The 18099-nt window shown below is 52.8% G+C and overlaps 1 protein-coding gene and 1 long non-coding RNA gene across 2 annotated transcripts in view; one reads left to right on the forward strand and one right to left on the reverse strand.

Annotated features, from left to right (window-relative positions):
- LOC106502519 overlaps positions 1-13786 on the forward strand; it is a 31774-nt gene extending 17988 nt beyond the window's left edge. The window contains exon 2 of the long non-coding RNA XR_001918739.1: positions 11115-13786. This is a non-coding gene — a long non-coding RNA (uncharacterized LOC106502519). The remainder of the gene's footprint in view (positions 1-11114) is intronic.
- The window catches only part of ZFHX2 (zinc finger homeobox 2), a 28721-nt gene extending 11633 nt beyond the window's left edge, over positions 1-17088 (reverse strand). Inside the window, exons 1-2 of the mRNA XM_018054606.1 lie at positions 16770-17088; positions 52-2141 (exon numbers count right to left, since the gene is read on the reverse strand). Coding sequence (XP_017910095.1) covers positions 52-2092 — 2041 coding nt within the window. The 5' untranslated portion in view covers positions 2093-2141; positions 16770-17088. The remainder of the gene's footprint in view (positions 1-51; positions 2142-16769) is intronic.

Genomic DNA, 18099 nt, shown 5'->3' on the forward strand with positions numbered 1-18099 from the left:
CCAGGTTTGGCCCTGGGGAAGGGAAAAGAGGAGAGCACCCAGAGAGCTTACCAGGTGCGGGGAACTTGCGGGCAGGCGCTCCGAGGTGGTGGAAGCCATTCAGAAGCAGCTGGGCTTCCAGGGGCTTGTCTGGCCTCAGCCCGGGGCCAGGCAAAGGAGCCTGAGGCTGCCCTAGGGCCTGCGGTCCAAAGTACTGAAAGAGGTCAGGGGGGGTGGCGGGGGCAGCCCCCGCCTGGGGAGGGGGGCTGGGCCCCACCAGCCCGGGCGGCAGGCCCAGCGGCAGCCCCTGGTGGAGCATGAGGACGTTCTGCAGGTGCTTCTCAGAGGTCATGTGGATGCGCAGGTTGCGGGAGATGTTGGTCTCGTAGCTGCACACCTTGCACTGCCAGGATGACTTGGTCTTGGGCTCCTTGTCCCCTGCAGGGGGCGGGACCGCAGCTTCCTGGGGGCTCCCCTGGCCCCCGGGCCCGGCCTGGAAGCCCTGCAGGTTGGCCAGGTGCTTGTCGGACTGCATGTGGATGCTGAGGTTGCCCTTGGTGGTGGTGGAGTAGTTGCAGGCCTCGCAGCGGTAGGGCTTGTAGCCGCAGTTGTAGCTCTCTCCCCGGGCGAGGCGGGGGTGCGCGCCCCCGGCACTGCAGTAGCTGCAGTGACTGTTGCTCTCAGGGTGCTTCTCCCGCATGTGCACGTCCAGGGTCTGCTGGTACTTGTAGTGCCAGTTGCACTTGGGACACTTGAGTGTCTTGCAGGAGTTGCGTGAGTGCAGCAGAGACATGTGGTTGGACAGGCTGAGGCCCTGGAAGGCTGATGGGGCCAGGCTGTAGTCATCGGCCAGGCGATAGGGCTGGGCCGGGTCGCCAGGGTCTTCAGGGGAGCCCCCCAAGGCAGGGAGAGTGCCCCCCTCCTTGGAGGCGGGTGAGCTTTGGTTGAGTGGGGGGCAGAGCCCGCCATCTTCCTCGTGCCCCTCAGGGAGCCAGTCTGGCCCCGCCTCGCCTGCCAGTGTTGGCGAATCTTTGGCTTGGGTTGGGCTGGGGTCCCAGGTGGCTGGAGTGGTCTGGGGGGAGGGTGGGCTAAGGGCCATGACTGCTTCCACGGGCGGGACGGGGGCCTGGGCTTCTGCCGCAGGGGGCCCGTGCTTGGTCTGGGCTGCACTGGCTTCCGCGTTCACGGTGCTGCTGTCAAGGGGTCTCTCTAAAGGGGGAGCAGGTGGTTTTGGTTCCAGGAAGCTCAGCAGGGCCATGCAGGCCTCGTCCCCATCCTGGAGCACGGCTGGGTTGCCCAGCAGGCCCTGGTGTTGAGCAGCGGTTAGCTTCACCCCGTGAGACCGTGTGTGACCCACAAAGGCCTGAGGCCTGCTGAAGCCCAGGCGGCATAGGAGGCAGAGCCAGAAGAGCGCCCTGGGGTCTCCTCCCCTGCTCCCCGTGGGGCCATCTTTGGGATCTCCGGGTGGGTTTGGAGCCAGCTGGTAGCTCCAGAAGGCTCCGTCCCTTCCCTCACAGGTGGCCGGAGATGGCGCTGAGGTATCGTGGGACAGAATTTGGTCAGAAGAGCTAAAGCCTTGGATTGGGTCAAAGCCATGTTGGATGTGAAGGGCAGTGAGGTGAACAGGGGGCGGGTGGGCAAGGAGGGGCAGGCTGGACTCTTGCTTGACGCCTGCCTCACCCTGGGGGAAGCCCTTTGGTAATGGGAGCTCACTGTCACCTGCTGGGAACAGCCTGGCCACTAGACAGGCCTCACCTCCAGCTGTGAAGAGTAAGTGGTCACTCAGGTCCACGGGAGGAAGCCCTCCCTCCTCCTCCTTCTGCTCCTTGGCCTCGTCCACCCCCACGTCCTTTGGTGGGAAGCCACCACACCCAGGCTCCTCCTGGGGCTCCCCTGTCTCCTTTGGTGGGACGAGGCCACAGCCTGACTCCAGGGACTGCCCCCCTGCCTCTGAGGACCTCATGCTCTCAGAGGGGGAGGGGGCATCAGGGGGATCTTTGGTGACAGGATCAGAAGGGGTGCTGGAGGAGGAGGTGTCCGGAGGCAGGGACGGGGCATCATGCCCAGGGGAGGGGGTGGTGCCAGTGACAGAGGACAGGTTAAGGGTGGCCATGGCAGACGGAGGAGAGCTGGGGGTTCATTTCAGCGTGACAGCCAGGACCCTGTGGGAGGAGACAGGGAGAGAGCGGAGCAGTGAGGTGGCAGGGGAGACGCTCAGCCAGGCAGCTGATTCTCCTGATTCTCTAGGCCCACCCTCTTCCCTCGGCACCATTCAAGTACCCATTTGCCATTAGTGTCTAACAGACTTCGGTCTCAACATGTCCAAAGTCAGAACTCTACTTCTGCCCAGAACTTGTTCCTCTCCACCTTTCCTGTCTCAAAAATTGGTACCACCATTTATCTGGTTGCTTATGCTAAAAACCCAGTTTCCTCTCACCCCTGCCTGCAGGCAGGCCATTCGACAGTAACCTCTCAAGTGAGCTTCTCAGTCCTCTCCATTCATCCTCCCCACAAGCACCACCTTGGCCAAAGCCACAGCTGTCTCTTTCCTGAACTAGTGCAAGAGACTCCACGTTGGCCTCCATTTCCACTACAGCCCCTCCTTCCTCTCAGAATGACCTTTCCTCTAATTATTTATTTAATTATTCATTTAATTATCTCAATTATGACAAATGCCAAACATAGATAAAGACAGGTCAAATATAAGGCATCCCTTTGTTTTTACTGATCACCCAGCTTCAACGGTCTCCAAACTTGGGCCAGTGTGGGTTTTAAAAATCTATTTATTTGGCTGCACCAGCTCTTAGCTGCTGCATGCAGGATCTACTTCCCTGACCAGGGATCGAAGCTGGGCCCCCTGCATTGGGAGTCCACAATCTTAGCCACTGGACCACCAGGGAAGTCCTTGTTTTGTTTTTGTTTTTTAACTGAAGTATAGTTGATTTACAATGTTGAGTTAATCTCTGATGTACAGCAAAGGTACCCAGTTATATATACACATACATTCTTTCTTTATACTCTCTTCCATTGTGGTTTATCACAGGATACTGAATATAGTTCCCTGTGCTACACAGTAGGGTCTTGTTAACTTGGGGCGTCTTGTTTCATCTGTATAATCGGGCCCTTCCCCTTTTCCTGTATTGTTTAAAAGCAAAATTCAGACATTATAATCACCTTTCAAAATGTAAACCATACTATATTCTTACAGCCCATCAGTGATTTCTCACTGCACTGTGAATAAAACCCAAACACCACTCCTGATCTACAAAAAGGCCTATCTGATCTGGCACCTGCCTACTTCCAGCACATCTTTAATACTCTCCACCCACCTGGCTGGCCAACGCCAGCCCACTGACGTTCTTGGCTCCTCAAACACAGCAAGTTCATTCCCACCATAGCGGCTGGCCAGAGCTGTCGACTCTGCCCGCCGTGCTCCTCCCCTAGTCTCTGCCCATGGCTGCTTGTCATGTCTGCTTAAATAGCACCTCTTCCAACAAGCCTCCCCTCTGTACAGAAGCTAACACAGCCTGGGGGGGGGTCTGTTTTCTCCAGAGATCTATCACTACCTGACATTTCCTGGTTTCCTTATTTTTCCCTTCTAGAAACTAAGTTCCATGAGAGCAGAGACTCTGCTTTATTGATTGTTCCATCATGGGTACCAAGAAAGATGCCTGCCACATATTCATACATATCTGCTGAGTAGATAAACTCTGGAAAAGACCCTCAGATTGTCCACACCCTGAAGAGGTAATTTCCCTAAGTCAAGATCCTCTTGCCAGAGAGGCCATAGTGAATTTCCTCTGGCCCACAGACACCATGCTCCTCTCAGATGCCTTCCAGTTCCACCTCTGGTCACAGGTGGGAGCTTGTTGGCCAGTTGAAAGACAAACGCCTCCTCCTCCCCAGAGATTAAAAAAAAAAAATAACAGTAATAATATTAAGCTGTCAAGGTACATATACTATGGTCCCTGCACTGTTAAATACTTTAATCAATTATCTCATTTAACTTCACAACAACCTTATTTTATGGATGAGGCAACCAAGAAAGAGAGGCTGAATGAGCTGCTGACTGTCACGAAGTTCAAGGTAAAACTAGGAAAGGACTGGTGGGCACAGAGCTAGACCCCAAAGCTGTGGCCTGGGCTCCGCCCTCTACCGGGACTGGCCCTCAGACAGAGTACTGGCAAAATGAGCCTCCAAGTCTAGAAACCAGGATTCCTGAGCACCCTCCAGCTGATTAACACTACCCAGCCCTGCATGCTGCTCCCAACCTTTTTAATCTTGGTTCCCTCCCCCTCTAACCCTCCAGTTTCCCACGCCTCACCTTCCCATACCTCTTCCAGTGTCCCACGTGTCCTAACTCCTCTTCAGTGTGTAATATTAGCAGGTCCCTAATGATTAAACCTTTAGTGCTCAGGCCAGAGTGTTTCCAGGAAGTGGTGGGGCTGGTGGGGCTTCTCCCTGCTCGGACCACTTCTTACCCTCACCTTCAGATTCCTTGATTTGGAATGGGTCCTCCATCTGGCCCCAGTCAGCCTGGAAGCCTCCATTCCCACTTTCCTCCTCCTCCTCGGGGACCAGCCAGGCATGAAGTCAGGGAAGGGGCCATTAAGGAGCCCCGCGTGGGGCTGGCTCTGCATGCTAATGAAAATGCAAATCAGCACCTGGGCCAAGGATGGGGGGTGGGGGGGTGGAGAACTAACAGGGAAGGAGAGGAACTGGAAGTAGGGGCGGGGTGTTATCTTAGATAACCAGAAAGCAGCAGCCTTGAAGTTGTGGGATACAGGCATTCCTCCTATGGAATCAGTGGGGAGCAGAGGGAAGTGGGGGGGGTGCATGTGCTGGGCTGGAGGGCCTGATATTCCACTGTCACCCCCATAATGGGGCTCACCTGCTAGGAAGAACTGAGGCCTGGCAAAAGACGCTGAGGGCTGAACCTGGTGGGTGCCGTGTCCCTGCTGGCCCACCTCACATCCATCAGTAGATTCTCCCTAGCCCCAGACGCACAACTCTATATCACACTGCAGAGGAGGGCTACGAGGGCCTAAGCCCCAAATCCTCTCTCCAAGCTTCTACTTCCCAGGACAGAAAACAGACAGCTCATTCCCAGCTAGAAACCAAAGGAGCTTAGCTTTGGGCTAGCTAGTGGGTGAGATCTGGATCAGCGGAGGGAGGGTAGGTCTGCAGCTGTTTAAAATTGCAAATCTCTTCCCCACCTCCCCCTCCTCCTCAACAGGAAAGAATTTCAATTGCAAATTTATCTCTGCCTCAGTGCATCTCCGCCCCCCCCACTCCCTTCTCCCCCTTTCTTCTCTGTGCTTCTCCCATCACCCACTATTTATTACAAACCTTTAACTGCAGCAATTATTTTTTTCACTTTTCCCCCTCCTTCCATTTTCCTCCGCCTCAATCCTTTCTTCTGCCCCGCTCTGAATCTGTGTCCCTTTCTTTGCCCTTCCTATCTTGACCTCAGTTTTCCCCTCCTTCTGGAGATGCTGTTCAGTCTCTAAGTCGTGTCTGACTCTTTGTGAGCCCATGGACTGCAGTATGGAACCAGATAACAGGTCCCCACTCACCACCCCAGGACCAGAGTCCTGTTCTCCCTCAGACCACGACCATCCCTGCTGTGGCTTCAGGCTTTCCCTAAGGGCCTCTCCTCTCCCTCAGGGTACATCTATGGGGCTAGGGAGAAGGCAAGCCCTCCAAGGTCTTGGCATTTCTGTGTGTGGAGGACGGAAGGAGGAAGAGAGCACATCAGGTGCAGGGTGGAACTGGGGGCAGTCAAAAGGAAGGGCCTGGGTAGAGGCGAGGGCCGGGGGCCCTAAGGAGAGGGGTTAGGGGAGACAGAGCAGGCGGTGGCGGCGGTGTGATTAGAGCAGAGATTGATGTGAAGGGACGCCACAGACGGCAGAGAGAGTCAATAAAACGAGAGGATCACATTAGAGGCGACAGAGAGAGCTTTAAATTACAAGGCTGCTGCCACCGAGGGGGATGGGAGGAGGCAGGCCTGGAGCCAAGGGAGGGTGGAGAGTTCTGAGGGTGTAGTCATCCCCGGAGATGAATCTTCCAGCTCCAAAATGGCCCTCAGTCTCCAGAGCCCCCTCGCTGCCCGTCCATTCCATCTCCTTCCCTAACGCTCCCTTCCCTGACAGGGTGGGGAGAGAGGGGAAGATGGAGAGGAAGCTGTGGGGGACAGAAGAGATTGGTTTTGGTATTGCCTCTCTCTTCCTCAGTGCAGACCCCGGTCCCTGGCTGTTCCTCAAGGTGAGAAGGAAAGGATGGAGTGCTTTCAAATTTCGGGGGTGGGGGTGCTGCTAGGTGCCCCATCATGAGAATCTCTGAACAGATATTCCTCAACGGGAGGAGGGCTGAGAAGCAACCTGTAAAGAGCTGGACAAGAATTCCTACTTCTTGATATGCCCTCACTGTTCAGGGGGGCAGATACACTTTACTTAGAACAGGAAGAAGCCAGGGAACTTCCAGGAACCTTCAGTACAGCCTGTAGGACCTGAGAGCTACTGAAGATGTTACGAGAGTGACAGAAAGGCTTGGATGTGAAGTGGAAAACTGCAAAGGGGTCTCTGAGACCACACTTGGCAGAACAGACTTCAGAATCTTGAGAATTACAGAAGCCAAAGGGATAAGGGCAAAGGAAGGAGCAAAAAAGTGAGGCCTGAGGAAAGAATGTGCCCCTCACCAAGAGGCGTGGCGCCAGGCTGGCCAGGGGCGCTCCCTCTGGAGCTGGAGCCCCCTCCCATCTCGGACGGAGCTGGAGCGGGAAAGCAACAGGAGTGCCCCCTAGTGGCTACAAAGGGAACATCACTGAGGAGGGGACAGGCCTGCCTGGTGAAAGAGTGGCTTTCTCCTCCCAGCTCCCTTCCTTTTAAAAACAAAGCCTCCTCTCCTCACATCTTCAAATCCACTGGCAGGGCAAAGTCTTTCCCAGCAAAGTCAGCCAGAGGACACCAGACATATTTGCTTACAATTTGCATACAGTGATTTCCAGTCCGGGCCCTCTAGACTTGTTTGCCAACTTTTCAATTGTTCCATCTATTCTCTTTCCTTGGAGCCCATCTCGGGGAACTTTCCTTTCTCTGAAACCCCTGACTCCAGGCTGCCCCCTCCATACTCACTTTGCCCCGCCTTTCTCTCCTTTTGGTTTCAACCTCTTGCTTTCAAGAGGCAGCCACAGAGGGAAGGGGAGGATGGGAGTCTGCGTGCCCACCTTAGGGGGATCAGTTGGTACCAAGAGCAAATAAATTCTAACCAGATGAGATATCTTTTCTAAGGCAGTGGAAGAACAGGGGCTAAGGATTCATGCAGACCCAGGTTCAGTCCTGGCTGCCCCACTCACCAGCTGTGTAACCTTGGTAAGTTACTTATCCAGTCTGCTTCCTCACCTGGAAACTCCCTGGCCCTCTAGAGTGCTCACACAGAAGGGTCCAGAGCTGGCTTCGTGTCCTTTGCTGAGCCTGGGTCTCTCCAGAGCATCTGCAGGATCACACAGCTGTCCTCACCTGGCTTTTGTGAAGACTAGTGCAGGTAACGTGACAAGTGCCCGTACTAGTGCCCTTCAGGTCAGTTCCTTTCCTTCTCTCTGGCTCTCCCTGCACTGCCCCCCATCCCACCCCACCTCTCCCAGAAGAGCTGGGCAAGATGTGTGCAGCTAGGCCAGTGTTTTCCTTTGGCCTTGCCCCTTCTTGACCTGGCCTCTTCCTCTCATCTTGCCCTTTAACTGAGGGCAGAGTCTTTGGTGAGCAGGATTTCAATCTAGTCGGCCTAGCAGCAGTGTTCATTTCTCACAGGCCCTCTTGATGGCTGGGTCTAGATACACCCCATTATCCCTGACCAGAGACTGGAAGCTCTGCCCAGGTTCACACTTGGATCAAAACTCTTATGTCTTCTCCCTGCATTAAAACTATCACTGCCTCTGTCTCTAAAGCTCACCTTCTATATTTAAAAGAAAACAACAACAACAAAAAAGGTATTCCTATTCCTCCATTTTAATTCTACCTATCTCTTTTAGATCTCTCCCCGGCACCCCAACATTTAGGGAGTGCTTACTTTGTGCAAGAGAAGTTTTGTCCAAAAGAGAGAAAATAAGAATGGCAGGGATTGAGGCAGGCAGGGAAAGGAGTAACAGAGAGAGTGAAGAAAGGGACAGCCAAGGCAGAGAAGAGGAGGGAGGGAAAAGGAAGGGAGAGGTAGGGAAGGGGCAGGGAGTTGGGTCTTGATCTGCACAGGTAAATGCTGCAACCTGAGTCTCAAGACCTCCCAGCTTTGGCATCATACTGGGCAGGGGCCTGTCCCCAGTGAGAAGGATGGAGCAAAGAGATTATCTCTTACACTTTGCAAGATGCTGAAGGTGGGCAGAAGGGAACTGGATGGGGTGTGAGGAGAAAGGAGAGGCTGAGAGGAAGAAGATGGGGGAGGGAGGAGACGGGGCTAAAAGGGAAGCTACGGATTAAAACCACGAGTGGAGAGGGACATCGTGCACTTTGCTGAGATGTGCCGCAGTGTGCCGGCTGCTGGAGTTGAGGATGTCCCAGAGAGAACAGGAGCCTCCTGCCAGTGTGTCTCCCTCAATGATGCTGCAGGTGTGAGGAGAGCAGTGCGGAGCTGTGTGGTCTTCAGGCGCACTGGAGAGACCCAGGTTTAGATAACCTCACCAAGTCAGCTCTGAACTCTTCTTCGGGGCTGCACCCTTGAATTCAGATTCCAGATCCTGTCTGATCCTCACACGGGGGACCTCTGTGAAAGATCTTTGATCTCCCTGAGCTTGAACAGAATTACATGCAATTCTTCTAGAATTTTGGAAGGATACCATTGTAAATGGCTGTGTATATAAAACCCTTCTCGTTCTTTGATTCTCATGAACCCTTGTGATGGTAATGACTATCTAAATACTATTAAAACAACAACAGTAATATCATGTTTATCATGATATAAATAAATAAAATAATGTTTATCATGTGTCAGGCACTGTGCTGAGCCCTCTGGAAGCCTCACGTCACCTAATCTGCCACTACACTCTGATAGATACCGCTAGTCATTCCCATTCACAAACATGGCAGCAGACTTAGACGGGTTATGTAATTTTCAAGGTCTCTCACTTGGAAAATAGAGATTGGCCTCAGGTAGCCTGGCTCCAGCACTCTGCTCTCAAGTTAACGGTAAGCCTTTAAGCTTGGGCTGCTAAGTATTTTGAATGAGATCATTGAGTCTGAGTGTGCTACTCTGCCCTGGTGTGTGTGGCCTTGAGCATACGTGCTGTCACACTCTTCTCTGAGCTTGTCAGGGCCTTCTCCCAGTTGTTACAGTAAGATGGGCCACAACAGGCCACTGCTTTGTGCACCTCCAGGAAGTGCTATTCACACTGCTGTCTGTGCAGGGGCCCTGGCCATTCTGGGTACATGTTTGTGTCTATCTGGCTACTGGAGGTGAAATGGAGATAGCTACCACAGATTTGTGATAAATTCTGAAAGTCTACACATGTGTATTCGTAATAGTATATGAAAAGTGAAAGTGAGGTCATTCAGTCGTGTCCCACTCGGCAACTTCTACCAGGCTTCTCCGTCCATGGCATTTTCCAGGCAAGAGTACTGGAGTGGGGTGCCATTTCCTTCTCCAGGGGATCTTCCCGACCCAGGGATCGAACCTGGGTCTCCCACATTGTAGGCAGACGCTTTTACCGTCTGAGCCACCAGGGAAGTCTCAATAGTATATGAACTTCAGAAAAAAAAAAAAAAAGGTATGGTATTGTCTGGAATCAAATTCTAGTTCTGTTCCCTATGGTGTGAATGTCCTCAGGGTGGGTTGCTTAAAGCTTGTTTCTTCATAAACAGAATGGGGAATAGTTCCTTATAGAGTTGTGCCCATTGAGATGATCATTATTGAGACTGGCACTTTGTATGTGATCAATAAATGGGAACGATAATTGCTCATCCACCTACCTAACTCCTTTAGTTGGGGAGTGTGTGTTTACTGCTTTCTGCTCTTATGTGTGGCTGAGGGCCTGGCTATAGCCCTGTCCGGGCACCTCTTCGGGGTTAGCGAAGGGGCTCCCCAGGCTCTCGGTTACACCCCCTGGGGCCCTGGGTTTCCCGTTCAAAGGTGGGGGTGTCCTGTGCGGGCGTGCTGCCGCGTGCCTGTTTGTGCGCGGTGGCCCGGCTGGCGCGGGCGTGTTTGGGGTGGTGGTAATTACTGGGATGGCCCAGCCCTAATGAGTGTGATCTCGTTACACTCTCACCGCCTCTAATGGAGCTAACCTCATTTCACAGCCATTAGAGATGGAGATGAGGCCCCGCCCCCAGCCCCGCCAGCTGCAGCTCCCACAGCCCCGGCCACGTTCCTCCCCTCCGGCTCGCCATTTCCCCTTGCCACCGGTCCTCTCCCTCCCGGGCCTCTGCTCCTCCTTCCAGGCTTCCCTCTCCCCTTCCCCATTGTTCTTTCCCTTCCCATCTTTCCGCGCTTCCCTCCCCTGCCCTCCTCTCCTCCATTCCTAGCTCCCATTACCCCTCCCTCTGCCTCCCCCCGGTCTGTCTGTCCGCTGCGTCTCCATCTCCCAGTCCCCTTCTCCGCTCCCCTCCTCCGCCCTTCCCTGCTGCTGGCCCTCCCCTCCCCCACGTTGCCCCGTCTGGCCAAAGGACAAATCTCAAGGGGAAACCTGCAAAGACAAACAAGGAGCAGTGACTTCATTATCGTCGTTAATTTGCCACTTCAGTTCCTCCCACAAGGGTCAGAGCCGGCACGGCTTGAACTCAGGACTGAGGCGGAGGCCGAGCCGGCCGCCTGCCTTTTCCGCCTTAAGCCTCTCCCACAGCCACTCGGCCTCCCTCCTCCTCGCGGCCTTCATTTCTCTGCAGGGGGTCAGGCTCCTGGTTTTTCTCTTCCGTTTCCCCGTCCTCGCAGCCTCAGCCTACCGCCCTCCTTTTTCATTTAAATTGTGGCCTTCCCTCCGGCTCTCCTGGCTCCAAGTCACATCCTTTTTACCTTTCCTGTTCTATTCTGCCGGTTTCCCCTTTTCCCACTCTTCCCTGCCCTGCCTCCCCTGACTCCCTTTGGCCTTCCTCAGTCTTCCCTTTTCCTAACCTCAAGCACACTCCTGTCCCTAAAGCATTGGGATTTATCTCTAGGTTTGAAGACCACATAGCCTGGTGACGCTGGGAATGGGAGGAAGGAGGAGCCTGCGGTACAAGCAAGAAAAGTGATACAGAAGGTGGAAATGGCTGGATTGAAAAGAAGACAACTGTGATAGAGGATGACAGGCGCCTGAGTCAAGGCAAGCAGCAGAATCCAGACACAGACTCAAGACACACTGGGTCCCAGAGAAACCACCTTACCAAGTCCAGAGAAAGATGGGCCAGAGGGCCTCAGGGTGGGGGGTGGGAGGGGTCACCGACAAAACAGGGAATGAGAAATCTGAGGATGGAAATGGTGTTCACCCCGTCAGTTCCTCAGGGAAACACAGACTAACACTCCCCTCCCACCCTCTGCCCTCCTCCACTGAGAAGCCAAATGACTGACAATTGACTCTTGACCTTTAGCCCAATCCCAGCCCCAAAGGGAGAAACTGAAGGTAGCTGGCTGTAACTGGAGGAGGCACGGCGGAAATATCTACACATGACGAAAACATTTCTTCACCCACCCCTGCCCTTCCAACTGCGCACTTCCACACGCTACACAGGACCGGACATTGCATATGAATGCCCTCTTCTCTCTGCAGAAACCACGCGCTACTTCCAGTGGATGGCCCTGCTGTGATTCCCAACCTGGAACCTTGTATTCCTGCCCCAGTACAGAGGCAGCTCCTATTCTCTCATTTGACTTTGAAAGAGATATTTTGAGGGGGTGCCATGCTGTCTTGGGAGAGATTAGGAAAAGGTATCTTCTTGCAAGTATGTACGGCTTGGTGCCAGAACAGGTGGATCTCGGCTCTGTCAACCCCTTAGCTGGGTACCCTAGACAACTGGACACAGAGGCCCTGGTCTGCACGTGTGCCTATAAGAGGGGGCAGTGAGAGCCAATGGGATTACCTCAGGGTGCTGAAAGGCACCTCTAAATCCTTCACCCTATCTCACTGGCCTAAGGTGGAGGAGGGGTGGGCAGGCAGTCCCCTGGAGCTTTCCACAGAGAGGCAAGGGGCTCTGGAAAAGTGAGTGGTGGGATGACTGAGAAGCCAGAGAAGAAAGATGGAAAAATCAATGAAATGAGTTTCTAACGGTGAGGTAAAGGACCGCCGTGTCGACAGCCTGTCGCCTGCTGCAAAATATGAGCTGCCCAAGTCCATGGCAGCGGCTGACAGTGCATCCAGCTGCCACCATCCTCGCTGGAGGCCCCCGCCCGCCAGACCCTTCTCCAGCTGCCCTGGCCATTCTTATTATAGACAGGCTCTCCCTCAGGGCTCCCAGTTTGCGGCCTCTCCGCCAGGGCTTCTTTCCTAGATTCCTTTGATCCATTCAGGGCATTTTTGACTCTTCACCACAGGCACAGGTTATAATTCCTGATTGGGTGCATCCTTTTCCTCTGCGGCTTCTGTGTTTAGCAGCCTGCTCACAGATCTCAGAGTTGTGATGAGCTGTGCATCTCTTGCCATCTCCTGTTTTACTCTATACCTCTAGAGTCCCAACAACGCAATGCATAGCCAGACGTCAAGGCCATCCCTCTCAGGGCTTCTTACATATATAAGTCTGTGCTTCTTTCTGCCTTTTGGCCCACTTGGCCAACACTGAATTCCTTGTAATTGTCTAGGTTTGGACAAGATTTTGGGTCTGTATTGATACGAACTCTGTGGCTAGCATGTTTGTGTGCATGCATGCGTGTATACTTATTTATTTACATATGGCAGATTCCATTGTGGTTTCATGACTGGGAATGGGGTGGGTTAAGGATGCTACTTCCAATTCAAATCTCCGAATCTGTCTTTAGAAACAACTCTTAACCTTTTCTGGAAACCACCTCCTTTCTCTAGCCTCCTCCGTATCTTCCTCCTGGGCTTCTAAGACTGTTCATTCATGTTTTCTCCCAGGATCTCTGCAGACTCCCCAGATCAGCCCCTAGAATCAGCCCTGGATGCCTCTGAGTGTGCCCCTGACACAGTATCTCCTCTCTCCGCCTCAGGTTTCACAGGCACTTCTGGTAACTGCCTTCCAGTCCTTTCCTCCAGTGTCTGCTTTCTCAACTCACCCATTTATGCAGACTTAGGCCTGAGAGCTGGGGTGAAAAGAAGGCGGGCACCTCTTCCTTAGCCTCCTCTTATTTATTCACCATCTTGATCAATAGATATTAAGCATCCCCTGTGTGACAGACATTGTGCTAGGTGCTAGAAAACCATCAGAAGCTAGACACAGGCAATGCCTGCTCATATGGCCATCAGGACTAACCCTGGGTCTCTCACTGACAGCTTCTCTCAGAGTCCCCCCCTACCTCCCCCTTTTACCTTCACAGCCAAGTTCCATTCAAGATCCTTCCTTTTCCTGTATCCCTGTTTCACACAGCTCTCACATGGCTCCTATCCCCTCTAATCTGCATTTCCAGCTTCGTGTCCATTCCTAAACCCAAAGCCCAAAGCGAGCTTCATCTTACATTTTTAGTAACTCTCCTTCCTGCTCCCAAAGCCCTTCTCCTTTCACATTCTGTAACTGCCCATTTCCACTCTCTTCCTTCTTTGCCTGTTTTTCAGTCCTACCATTCCATCCTCAATGCCCCTGTCTCCTGAGATCATTTTCTCTTGCTCCTGCAGGCTCTAGTAAACCTCAGGTGCCCACAAACAAGACTTCATTTAGAGCTAAGAATAGCTGCAGGGAGGCAAGGTCAAGCTACCAATGTAGGAATCCTACAGATTTTACTATGGCCCTCGCCAATATGTGTATAGCTCCCCAGCAAAGCAGCAAGTTGTTCCTCTGTGGGTCTTAAGGTAACACCCGCTGCTCTGACATCATGGAGGGAGGAACCCTGTCAGGTTGCCAAGGCAACATCAGCAATTTATGACATCAGAGGCTGTAGGTCTTTGGCGCTCAGGGGCTAGAAAGATTCCTGTTCCTATCAGTTAAAGTAAATGGGAATTTCTAATGTTTTTTAAATCTCTGTGCTCATGTTGCCCTGGCTTGGGAATGAAATGCAAAGGCCTCCAGTAGGTTAGTGAAGGATTTGGCCAAGGGAATGAGCCAGATCTCTCCTCTTCACCATGTATCTTTGCGTTTCCTCTCCTCTCCTTTGGCATCTCTCTCTTTTGGGGATTCGCCCAATGGTATTTCTGCTCTGCCTTTTTTCCAAATTGCCCCTCCTGCGGCGCTCTCTTTGCATCCATCATGCTGTGTCCTTCTCACACCAGAGGCATTTGTTTCCTTTGATACCTCATCCTCTCCTCTTCCCTACCAAGCTCTGTGCAGCTCTGATCTGCTTCACCAGTCCTCTTTTTGCCTTCCATTCCCCTTTGTACCATACTGTTTTCCCACCTCATCTTATTCTTCAGTTCCTCCCTTCCCCCATCTTAACACTGTATTTATTCATTTCATATTGCTTTTTCTGTTGACCTTCCTCTTGAGAAATAGTCTATCCTTTCTCTCCCTGTCTCCTTCTGTATCATTATTAACTCATTTTTTGTTTCATTCTCCCAATTTTTCATGAATCACCCCTTGATTCCTCCCCTGCCCCCATCCTGCATGAATTTTCTTCTCTTCCTTTGCGTGTTCCTCACATCATGCATTTCTCTACCCTGTGCATTTATTTCTCTCCTCTTCCTTTCTGTCGCTGTTCACCTCTGAAATCTTCCGTCTTCTGCCCATGTCTACCTCCTCCTCTTACCCTTCAAGCCTCTGAAGTCTGGAAAAACAATGAGGAGCTTAAAACAAGGTAAACTCTCCCACTCTTTATCCACCTTTCTGGCCCTTTGCATAAGATAGCTTCTGTCACATGGATGAAAACTGCTTCCTGAAGAAGCAAACTGAATCCAAATATGATAAGATCAAAGACCCAGGAAGAAGACAAATTAGAAAGTAGAGAAAAAGCCACCAGGGTCTAGAATGAACCGGAGGACAAGGGGCAACCAAGCAGCGTGGAGCTCTGAGTCCCACAGAATGTCCCTTTACAAAATCAGAGTTGACAGTGAATGAAACATAATGGCTCTGACTGATGAAGGGGTGATATGCCCCTGGAAGCCCATTAACTTGATTTCTTGGCCTGTTTTTGTGCCTTCACAAACCATACTCCCCAACTCTTCCAGCCCCTTTGCTCCCTGGTATCTTCTGCTGCTGCAGTTAAAATGCTGAGTGAGAGGGTAAAAAATACAAGAAACTTAGGGTGACCAAAGAGAAAAGGGAGGAAGAGGGCAGATTATAGGAACAAAGGTGAAGAACAGGCAAAGGAGATCATCAGAGATGGCGATGGGGAAAAAAGGAGGTGAAACAAAACGGGGAAATGAAAAAAATATATAATCGTAAAGTGAGGGAAGGGAGGAAAATCAAGTCAGTGATGAAGAGCTATGTGGTGGGAAGCTCCTGGAGAGACAGGTGACACGCAGGACACCAGCGGTGAGGTCCTGATGGGGGACACAAGCACATGGCAAAAGGGACGGTTAACAATGCTAGGAAGTCCCAAAGTTCCCTGGGTGAAGACAGAAGACGAGGCCGGCCTGGCTGTGCGGAAAGGGCACTTAAATCCTTGAGGGAGATACACCTATCCCTCCACTCTTCCAGGCCCCTGACCAGTGACTACCACAATCATCAATCATGACTGATAAGCAAACTCCAAGGCAGCCTGAAAAGGCCAGAGATATCCATTCAGACCCTGAAGGAAAGGGCACGGAGTCCTAGATGGGTAAACCAGTTAGGCAGCCAAGGTGTGACACACAGAGACAAGAACACACAGCGAGAGGATCGCCCGGATAGGAAGTCACATCCGGAGACTGACACACTGACAGACCCAGACCCAGAGATGGATGGGTGGGGAGAATGAATGAGAATGGCAAAATTCAGAGGTAGCGACACGGACAGTGATCGGCAGGGCAACAGGCGCAGCGTGGTCCAGTGCTCAATGATAGAGCTATTCAGAGAGAGGGACAGACAAGAGCGGATGGAGAGTTGGGGGCCAGGAGAGGCACACTTCACCTTGAATAGGAGCGGTGGCCTCCCCTCACCTACTAGTAGCACCTTTCGAAAACCAAAAAGCAACAGACAACTCAACTTCAGGCAAAGCCTAAAAATCAAAGATTAAGGGTACCCACCTACCCTCCCACCCTCCCACCCGTGGCGAGCTTGCCCATCCATCAGCCCGCCAGCTAGCCGCCGTTCCTCACCCATCCTGAGGCCGGCGGGGGGCCGTCGAGACTCAGGCCCCTCCAGACTGACAGCTCCGAGCCCCCATAGTCACCCGGCCTCCTCTTCCCTCCGGGACCCCCGCTCCCCGTGCTGCTCGGCGCGACCCGTCTAGCCTCTCGTTACCCTCCCTCCGTCCGGCTGGCTCCTAGTCCAGCTTCGATGCCTTTCCGTTCCCCGCCTCTGCCTCCACCCCGGCATCTCTCTCTTCGCCCTCTCGCAGGCCCTCTCCTTCCCTCCCACAACCCTGTCTCTCCTTCTCCTCAGGCTCTCGGTCTGTCCGTCCGTCGGTCTGGGTCCCCTCCCCCAGTCCCTTTCGGTCCCTCTCTGTGCCCTCCAACGGCAGTCTCCGAGCGCCTCCTCTCCCCTCCGTCTCAAGCTTCCAAAGAGCAAGGAAGGGAAGAAGAGAGGGAGAGGAGAGAAAAAAAAAAAAAAAAAACCAACCAACCCAGCAGCATCGGAAATCGATGCACTTACACCTCAGCTGGAAGCAGGGACGGGAGTCGAACCGCGGCCGCCGAGCAGCGCGAGGCGGGGAGGGGAGGGGGTGGCTCTTGGAAGGGACTTCTCCGATGTGTTGATTCCTTTTTTTCCCCTCCTCCTCCCTCCCTCCAGCGCTCACTCCGGGGCGTCGGGGACGGAGATGGAAAAAATAAATAAATAAATTCACGGCGGTGAGGGAAGTGAAGGAAAATAATCAATGCTATTTGGCTGCGGCTGAAGTGTTTTCCCGGCTTCGTGAGGGGGTTTCCATTGATTCACCCTGGGCACTCGCTCGCTCCCTGCCTCCTCCTCCTCCTCCTGCTCGCCCTCCTCCTCCTCCTCCTCCTCCTCCTCCTCGCCCTCACTCCTCCGCCTCATTCAGTGGCTGGAGCCGAGGCGTCCCACACAATGGAATAATCAATACCCAGGCGCCCGGGGCGGCCCCACTGAGCAGGTGCAGCGGCCCGCCCGTCGCGGAGTACGCCGGGAGTTGTAGTCCGGCTGCCCCCGCCCCCGCCCCCGCCCGCCCGCCCTAGGGCTTGGTGTCTGCCTGCTTCACTAGACTGTAGGCGGGACCTATGACAGGCGGACTGCGGTACTGGCCACCTGCTTGACTGTGGCTCCAGGTCCAAGCCGGTGCCGCAAAGAGCATCTTAAACACTTTCCCGAGTTCTCCTCCTCTTTCTTCTGTCTACAGAAACATATATGTGTTTTGTTATTATTACTATATATATATATATAAAAATCAGCTATAGAGCAAGCCATGGCTTCTGCGAGCTTTCCAGAACCACCAGAGACCTCTCTCTCTCTTTTTTTTCTTACTTTAACTCCTTTCTTCTTGCCTTATTAATTCCCCTCCCTTCCAGTTGGGCACTATAGAACCTTGTCTGCGGCAGCAATTACTCTGAGTCACCGGAGCTTCTGTCTCTTTCACGCGGTCACATAGTTCCCAGAGTTGGGTGCGGGTAGGGTGGAGAGAGGGCCTGGTTTCCCATCCTTATTTTCAGTTTATCAGCTCACATAAACTCTGTTATGTTCTAATAACTGCTGAAACTTAATGAGTGCTTAGGGACTGTACCAAGCACTTTAACGTATATTAACTTATTTAATCCCCACAACTAGTCTCATTTTACAGTTAGGAAGGCCTGCATGTATGTTCAGTCCTGTCTGATTCTTAGAGATTCCATGGACTATAGCCCACCAGACTCCTCTGTCCATGGGATTTTCCAGGCAAGAATACTGGAGTGGGTTGCCATTTCCTCCTTCACGGCATCTTTCCAACCCAGGGATCGAACCTATGTCTCTTGTATCTCCTGCATCAGCA

The sequence above is a fragment of the Capra hircus genome, chromosome 10, assembly GCF_001704415.2.
Source record: "Capra hircus breed San Clemente chromosome 10, ASM170441v1, whole genome shotgun sequence".
Taxonomy (NCBI): Eukaryota; Metazoa; Chordata; class Mammalia; order Artiodactyla; family Bovidae; genus Capra; species Capra hircus.